The 8,618-nt window shown below is 49.9% G+C and overlaps 2 protein-coding genes across 2 annotated transcripts in view; one reads left to right on the forward strand and one right to left on the reverse strand.

Annotated features, from left to right (window-relative positions):
* The window catches only part of LOC113209760 (ly6/PLAUR domain-containing protein 6B-like), a 25,928-nt gene extending 21,108 nt beyond the window's left edge, over positions 1 to 4,820 (forward strand). Inside the window, exons 2-4 of the mRNA XM_026427436.2 lie at positions 1,856 to 2,107; positions 4,081 to 4,164; positions 4,280 to 4,820. Of these exons, the coding sequence (XP_026283221.1) occupies positions 1,861 to 2,107; positions 4,081 to 4,164; positions 4,280 to 4,596 (648 nt within the window). The 5' untranslated portion in view covers positions 1,856 to 1,860 and the 3' untranslated portion in view covers positions 4,597 to 4,820. The remainder of the gene's footprint in view (positions 1 to 1,855; positions 2,108 to 4,080; positions 4,165 to 4,279) is intronic.
* Positions 4,821 to 4,900: 80 nt separating this feature from the next.
* LOC113209759 (nucleolar protein 10) lies at positions 4,901 to 8,543 on the reverse strand. Its single transcript, XM_052269756.1, has 14 exons — positions 8,114 to 8,543; positions 7,969 to 8,014; positions 7,654 to 7,868; positions 7,443 to 7,579; positions 7,151 to 7,360; positions 6,832 to 7,060; positions 6,627 to 6,746; positions 6,392 to 6,536; positions 6,147 to 6,307; positions 5,875 to 6,035; positions 5,697 to 5,790; positions 5,304 to 5,584; positions 5,126 to 5,219; positions 4,901 to 5,053 (listed from the first exon to the last, which is right to left on the reverse strand). Exons 1-14 carry the CDS (start codon positions 8,177 to 8,179, stop codon positions 4,937 to 4,939), a joined length of 2,076 nt encoding a protein of 691 aa, XP_052125716.1. The 5' UTR covers positions 8,180 to 8,543; the 3' UTR covers positions 4,901 to 4,936.
* Positions 8,544 to 8,618: the final 75 nt, after the last annotated feature.

An 8,618-nucleotide genomic window follows, 5' to 3' on the forward strand; every position in this document is an offset into this window, starting at 1 on the left:
CAGTCGACCCTCTTTTCTCCCCGCGGCGCTGGTAACAAGTAATTATGCGCGCACAGTGCCGCGATCTGAAGCCAAAGATCAATAGATTCTCGACATGCAGTAGAGCGTGCAGTATATTAATTCATAGCCCGCGGCTGGACGCGGCTGGACGCGGCTGGACGCGGCTGGACGCGCCGCGGAGGGGAGGCACGCCGCGTAATGGCCAGCCTGTCCGTGTTGGGAATTGCGACACTTACTTAACGCCGCCGCCGCTCCCTGTGTACCACCGTCGGCCGTGGAATAAAGCGATGGCCGAAAGAAAAACGCTGTTCGTACTAAATGCAGTTGTTTTAAAATAAGGGAAACAAACACACGCTTGGCATCGCGGTGGCGCAGCGGAGCATCGACCTCGGCGGCCCCGGCTCCTCCTCGGGGCGATAAAAACGGAATAAAATGACGCTGCGCCGCGGCCGGGCCCGCGCGGGCTTTGCTCTCGCTCTCTGTCGTCCCCTCGGCCCCGCGGCCCGTGCCTCCCGTGCCCGACATGACTCCTTGATCTCGTTTCGCGCCAGTGGGTCCAGCAGCGCTCGCCTGGCCTGGCCCGCGGGGGCGGGGGCGGCGCGAGCAGAAACCGCTGCATTTAGAAGTGGGTTTGTCGCACGAAGCACAACCGCGCGACAAGTCGATTTCGCGAGCGACCCCAGCTGCTTTAATAAAAAAAAATGTCATCGTTGCTCGACGACGACAAGAATAACAACAACGACAACAACAAACAAAAACAACGAGCAAAAACAAGAACAAACAAAAACATACAAAAAATCAGGTCAAACAGCGCAAGACGCCAGCGGAGGCGACCTGCAGGCTGGCGCTATAAAACATAAGCGACTGCCCGCGACTGCCCGTAACGGTCCAGTGGTTCTGTTGAGTTTGTTCAGCCTGACCGGCCGCTGGCTGCGCCGCTGCCCCGCCAGGGGATGGACACAGCGCGCCCGGGGGCGAGCGCGGGGCGCCCCGGGCGGGCCGTCTTAGGGCCGCCATTGTTAAGCAAAACGCATAAACCTAGAAAGCGAAACAGCCCGCCCGCCCTCTGAGTCGACCCGGCCGCGACCCGGCACCGATCGGCGTGCACACCGGTCGGCCCAGCCAGCCCCACCACCGCGCCGCTCGCGGTATGGAGGCACATTGCTCCTTGCAGCACTCGCTGCTCACCTTCTTGCCGCTGCGCCAACCACGACGGGGGCCTAAATCCTCAACTTTACGCGGCCGGGTTCGGTCCAGCTCGGTCCGGGGAAGGGGGGGAGGGAGAGGGAGCTGTGCAGAGAAGAGAAGGGACCCGTAATGATCACGGCGCTTCATTAGCACAGCATCTGGGCCGGACCGCACCGGCTGCCCGCCCGGGCCTGTTTGTGTGGAGTCCATCTCCTTGCTATCTCGCCCCCCCTCCCCCTCCTCCTCGTCGCGACGGCTGTCATGTCGCTGGTCAGCGCGGCCGCGGAGACCTGCCGGGCGGAGATGCGCAATGCGCAGGGGAGGCTAGGCTCGAGCGAGAGCGCCCGGCAGGTAGGCAGGCCCTGCGGACGGGTCTGCGCCGCGGGTTTGCCTACCCTCACCCCTCGACGCTCCGCTCCGAACCGCGCTGACAGCTCTGTCGCACGACCTCCGCTACGTAGTATGTACCGTGATACGTATATATCATTGGCACGATGTATCATTTTCTACATCGAAATATCCGAACTGTCCATGTACTTCCGAGAACTTCCGATTGACGGCAGTGTTGAAAGATTTGTTTGCCCAAGCAATTAGTAATACTTTACAGATCGGAGACTTTCCGAGCCCGGTTACGGTTGACTCACCACTGCTCGTTGTTTGTTTGCAGGCGTTATGCGTCGCGGGTGGCCGCTGCTGCCGCCGCTGCTGCTGCTGCCCGCGCTGCTGCTCGCCGTGTCGCAGGCCCCCAGGACGGCCGAGGCGCTGGCGGCGCGGCGGCGCGCCCGGAGCGCTCGCGGCCACGGCACCGGCACGGCGTCCTCGCCCTCCTTCGGCGCGTACGGCGCCTACAGCGGCGCCGCCATCAACGTGGACGAGCTGGAGCTGCTCGCGCAGGTCGCTGACGCCCCGGCGGACGATGGTGGGTATCACGCCTCTGGCCCGCCCGCCGCCCAGTTCGGCCTTATAAGGGGCCACCGCACAATTTCGATCAGCTGACCACCACGCCGGGGCTTGTTCGCCGCCGCTGTACGATGGCGCCAACCTCCGCGCGCTGCCCCGGCACTTGCTGGACGCCGCCGCGACGCCGACCACTTTTGCCGCGCATTCAATGGGGCAGAGTAATAAAAATGTAGCCGACCTGCCATAAAGATGTACTGAACTGGAACAACACTCCGGCCTTATACCCGCGCAACTCGGCAGGGCGCTGGGCGAAGTTACGCCCCGGCCGAGGGGAGGGTGGGGGGCTGACCAGCCTACCGGCGAGTGAATGGGGCTGAACTGGGGAGTAAAGGGAAAGGAGTTGACCTTCCGATCAAAGAGGAGCACGCCATACATCCCCGCAGTAGGTACTGAGCAGCAGTGAGTAGCAGTGTGGCGCTATGCGGCGTGGTCGTGCGGTGAAAGCACACCACCGACGGTACGGCAGAGAGCAGAGCCAGGAGCCAGGCAAAGCCGCACCCGCCTGACGACGTTTTGTGCGTTCTGCGTGGCGCGTTTTTGCGGTGAAAACGTTTGCGCGCCGTTTGGTCGGCGCTTTGCGGCCGTCGCCGCGTCGCGTCGGCGGCGGCGCCATTTTGATATCTTGCGTTGTCTGCCCCTGACGGGCCTCTGCGACGACAAGGGCGGGGCGGGGCGGGGCGGGGGAGGAGGGAGGCGACATGACAAACAATTATACCGGCAATTCCGTTCCACGCCGGCCTGTGGAATAACCACAGCTATCGCGCCGGGGTTGTGCCGCGCCGCGGCAGGAGCCGTACTTGGCTGGGAAGCCTTTGTGTGTCCGGGACGACTCCAGGGAATCCGGGAGGCGGGTACGGCGGCGGGGCGGCGGCAGACGACTCATAATTGTCTCTAAGCGTTTCTTCAGCGCGGGCCTAGAGAAGAGAGCTGGGCTCGACTAGCCGACGACTTTAGCGGTGGTGCGGCAAAAGAAGCCCGCGGCGCTGAGCGGCGCTGAGCGGCGCTTCCTCGTAAAACAAAAATAATAAAGTGCCCGGGAGGGAAGCTCCAGCGCGGGGCGGTAGCGTGAGCAGGCGGAGAAGGGCACCAGGGGGGCGCCACGGCGCCACTCACTTAGGCGCCTGCTGGCTGGCGACGGTCGGCCGCCAGAAAGTCATCTCATTTTTGTCGCGGTTCATAATCAGTGTTACCGGACACAGACTACACAACGGCGCTGAGGTCCCTTATTTTCCGTGTCGGTGGAATTCCCCGGTGGATATTGAAGGGTTGCGGGCTGTCTGTGTGCGGCCGCCCACGGGCGGATCGCGGCCCCACATACGACCTCCCGCATGCACACCAACGCCGGCATCACGTTGTTTGAGCGTTCTTCATCAACGCATGATTGAGGTGCTTGTCGCCGCCGACAGAGGAGAGGAGGCCGCCCAGCTGCATCACACGGGAGGCACGGGACATTTTCCTCTTTTTTACTCGCGTCCCTTTCCTGCCGCTGAGCGCCGGGGCCGGGCCACCCTACTCTTTTATACACACAATTATCATTATTATTTATTATTATTACAGCATTGCCGCGGTCCTTAATTTTTTTCCTCTCCATTCTCATTACGGTGGTGGTCATTATCGCGGGAGCCGGGACACTGCTGTGACAGTGGGCGGCGTTTGCGTGTCGGGGGATTTTCAAACGCCACATGAACTTTTTTGCGCTGGGGCACGTCGATCCGTGAGCGAAGTATCCCGCAAACGAACAGGGCACACGGCGCGCGCACCAAACTCCCACGAAATGAGTCTCCCAGTCGCACACGTTAAACTGTTGACAAGGGGAAACGAGCGGGGGCGCGGGGCTAATATGGAATTGTTTCCTTCTCTTATTTTGTAATAATAATAATCATTTAATAATCTAAAAAATTAATACGATGTCTGATTTGTCTCTATTCACAGGCAAGCTCACGTGCTTCACCTGCTCCAACGTGACGGACAACGACCAGTGCAACAGATACGCCATTGACCGGCCGTGTGAACCCGGTGAGCATCACGATGTGGATGTGGGACGCACCAGCGGCACTGCCTGGAACTGGAGCCAGACTCCAGCAGGGGCCGCAGGGAGAGCCACTCTCGCTAACTCACTGTTCTGTTCCAGGCCTGTCTTTGTGTCGCACAGACCACGTCATCGAGCGCGTGCCCAACTCGCGGGCGCGGAGCGTGCGCATCTCCAAGTCCTGCGTCAGCGCCTCGGAGTGCTCCAGGGCGGCGGTGGGGTGCAGGGGCGTGGCCGGCGACTCCACGTACCTCAGGCTCTGCACCTCGTGCTGCGACTGGAGCTACTGCAACGAGCTGGCCCCGGCGGACACCTTGACGGCAGTGTTGGCCCTCTCGAGGAGTGGAGCTGGTCTCCCCCAACCCCAGCCTTGGCCTCTGGCGCCACTCCTACTAACAGTCTTGGCGGCTGTCTTCTAGTCACGAAGGCAATCAGGCTATTACCAAAGTGCTTTACATGTGTGCGAGACCTTGTTTGGTCTGAAACCCTACAATACTGATGAATATTCTGATGATAAATTCAGCACTCAAGTCAATGTACATTTAATAAATGTGCTTACCAAAATTCATGTTATGTTCTAGAAATGTATTATTTAAATTGTGTACAAAATGTATAAAGGTATTAAAGATTTTTGTACTTGTGAGCACCAGCCTTATTTAACATCCTGCGTCATTTCAGTTGAATACTGATAGATGGAAGGTATAAAAATCAAATAGTCTAGGAGGGGTTTCCTGTATAGGATGTATTTAACTCCAAAACTTATTTACTCCAATAATTTGGACGACTTTTTAATCCTCGAGCTGGTCTGAGGAGTTTTTTCCGCTCCTCCCTATGGCGTTTCATTTGTTCCTCTTCTTTCTTGTTATTTTTGTTTGCCTGAATTAGAGAGAGTGATAAAGAATTAATTCAGTGTGGTATTGTACTCTGACAAATGCACAGAAAACAAACCTTTTTAGTGCTGAAAGTCATTTCCCTATTGCCAGAGAAGCCTATAATCCGAACAGCATTGTCCTCTTGCTGCAAGCGTTCACCCAAACTTGCTCTGGATTTGGAAAAAAATACACAATTATAATTTATATGGTCATGAAATTTAAGTTAATTATAGTTTCTGATGCAAATAGCTCACTTTAGGGAATGCTTCCGTTTCAGGCCTTGTTTAAGCCCTTTGAACTCTTCTCCCGGCCGAAGTTCAAAGAATTTCGGCTGTTTGGCATTCACATCTCCATTCCGCATGGCTAAAACCTTTTGCCGCCGTTCGTCCTCTTCCTCATCTTCCTTTTCCTGACGCTCTTTGCGAATGAGGCGGTGCTGCCTTTGAACTTCTTTAGACCATTCTTGGTCATCATCAGAACTTGACTCATCAAAATCTGAATCACCATCTGAACTTGGGCGACCCTCTGGCTCATCCTACAACAAATTAGAAATTGTGATCATTAAAAATGAAAATGAATTTAAAATAAACATGGGGAATAAAGGTTATTGTTTAACACTGTAGAAGAGTATTAGTGAAGATACATACATCAACTTGTTCAAATTGACTCTGACTCAAAATCTTATTCTGCAGTTCTTTCTTTTTGCTCTTGTCAACTCTATTCAAGACTGGGTTCAGTAACCTGCAAAAGAAAAATGTGATAAGCTCATAAAGAAGAGATAAACAGCTTCAGTAAATAAAGTATTTTTCTTAATAAATTGTCTACCTATATTCCTCTGCATTCTTATCAACTTGAAATTCAGGGTTTTCAAAGAGAGCTTTAAATCTGTTATCCTGAAGTAAATTAGTCTCCGTCTTACTCTTCTTCTTGCTTGGTTCCTCATCCATTAGCTTCAAAGCCAGATCTTTGTTAACTTTAGGTAATTTCTGTGGAAAAAAAAAAAGTTTTGTCAGATTTTGAATATTCTTAAAACAGTTGGGTTGAGCATAAATGCATAGCAAAACTATCAATTTTCACAGCAACACTTTAACAGGCACCTGCAAAACAACTCTGTTGGCACGTTCTTCCTCAATCTTCTCCTTAATCTTTTTCTTCCTGTACTGCTCAAACTCGAATGGATCAGCAACATTCTTGGCCTTCTTGTACAACCTTATGTCCATGAAGTATCCATGCATATAAGCCCTCAATAAATTGGTTCCTACAAAGCAGAAATTGAGCTATAGATTAGTTTGTACAGAATTGATAAATTTTCAAACTATATGCCAAATATGCCAACACATACCAATAAGGTGATCCAAACCAAGATCCTCTAATTCGCGTTTAGTGACAAACTTATAATCGTCATACATAGTTTCAGTTTTACTTTCTTCCATTTCTTCTGTAAGATTATCCAGAAAACTACACCATCTTGGTGCGGGTCCTAAGCTCTAAAACAATTGAAGAGGATTTTTGTTTTTTATTATTATCATAAAGCTAATTTTGGCTTCCTATACCTTCCACAAAAAACTGATACTTACAGGGATATAATAGGTTTGCATTTTCGGGCTTTCAGTAGCCAGGAAGAACATACCAGAATTTGGAACAAGACAGAGATCATTAAACTGGGATGTAGCTTCAACTGAAGTAAAAATTTTACCCTGCAATAAAACCAAATTATTAGTAAAAGAAATGATGTGTCTATATATAATGTCAATAATGTGAGAGGGATTTAACACATCTTACATTATTTCGGTCCCAAATTTTAACCACTGAGCTATCCATAGATAGAACAAGTTCTTGCTGTTGATGGAAAGCTATATGCTTGATAGGCAAATTGTACATATGATCTTTTACATAGAAAGGTTTATTTGACCGAATGTCATAGAGTAAAATTTGACCAGTAGCTGTGCCCACACCCATAGTCAATCCGCCATTGAAAGACAAATGAGTTACAGAAGGAAATGTCTCCAGCCTAATTTAAAAATAAGATGAAAGGAAATCATTAAAATTTGCTTGTAAAACATAGAGGGTAAACAGTATCAAAGTGCTATTCTATTTTTACTTGTTTTCCGCGACAACATCCAGAGCACAGTCCAATAGGCCAACTCTAGATCTAGACCTGGGATCCCATGCTTCCACTTTCCCTTCTTTTGTGCCACAGAGTAGAAGGTGATGTACAGGATTAATACCACAACACATAATGTCTGATGCTTCAGAGGTGTAGGGACTTAAAAACTGCCCTCTTTCTAAATTTAATCTGTAGATTTGTGGGCTATTTAGAGGGGAAAAAATAAGTCAATTAAATAAAGAATCACAGTTGACACACCTGCATAAAAGCTCATCATACAACTCACCTAGAACCAACTAAATATAAATCACAGGAGGGATAATGATACTTCATATCATGACCAAATTTTGGAATTCTGAGTCTGTAATATCTTCCTGGTCCTGAATGAATTTCTACATAGCGATCACATTGAAGAAAAACCATCTGCACAGTACAAAAAAGAAACTAGTACGCACATCAAAAATTTGTGTGAAAAAATGAGTCCTAGTATTTATTACCTTGGTAAAATCTTCTGAAAGTATTTCGAAAGTAACCACCTCCGAGTCAAAGCACCTCTCAAACTTCATTGAGAGGTTGTTCACATCGAAGCATTTCACCCGAGGTTTGTAAATACCTGTCGCCATCACATACTGCCCGTCCTTGGATAGACGTACTGATGTACTAACTCCAGGCATGTCAAAGTCTTGTATAAGTTCGATGCGCCGGCGTATGTCTGCAAGAATACAATACATTGATGAACGAAATCACATCAACAAAAGATCAAATTGTGCAGATAGCGCAGAAATCAGATCACAACATTAATTGAAACATACCAACATTTTTCTTTTGTAAACTTCTTCTTTTTCTATCAGAGAGCCACTAAAAAGAGCAGGATTTTAAAAGTAAGTTCGTGTTTCAAGCGCAATCCAGTGAGAAAAAATAAGTTTTTAAATTCATGTGTGACACTTTTTAACTTACCTCTGGCAGTGACTTTCCTGCGCTAAGGTTGTAGATTTTAACATTATTTGGATCAGACACTTGCATTATTACACAATATATAGGTTACTTAGTATTACAAAGGAAAACTGCACACAAACGTAACAATTTATTCAATTCGCAAATAAGTATAACCCTGCCTAGGGCATGGGTTGTCTGCACGTTTGCATCACGGAGTAACATAGATGGAGCCTCGGCTATGCAAACCGGAAACGTTCCGAATCAGGTCCGGGGCTCAGAGTTTTGGACACTGACCGCCAGGGGCGCCCGTATCGCTATGGCTCGAGATCCATGCTGTTGTCTGCTTGTTTGTAGCTTAGTTGTGAAACATGTGTTAGGAGAGAGAAGCTACCTAGAAGTGAGATTTAAAATAAAGAAGCAGGAAAACTGACGAGAGACCAATATTAATTAATAGATTTCATCCTTGAATTTAGATACATAGGTACTTATGTACTCACAATGACTTAGTTTCAACTCTCTAAATTTA

Source organism: Frankliniella occidentalis, unplaced genomic scaffold, assembly GCF_000697945.3.
Source record: "Frankliniella occidentalis isolate FOCC.00 unplaced genomic scaffold, Focc_3.1 Scaffold101, whole genome shotgun sequence".
Classification (NCBI taxonomy): domain Eukaryota; kingdom Metazoa; phylum Arthropoda; class Insecta; order Thysanoptera; family Thripidae; genus Frankliniella; species Frankliniella occidentalis.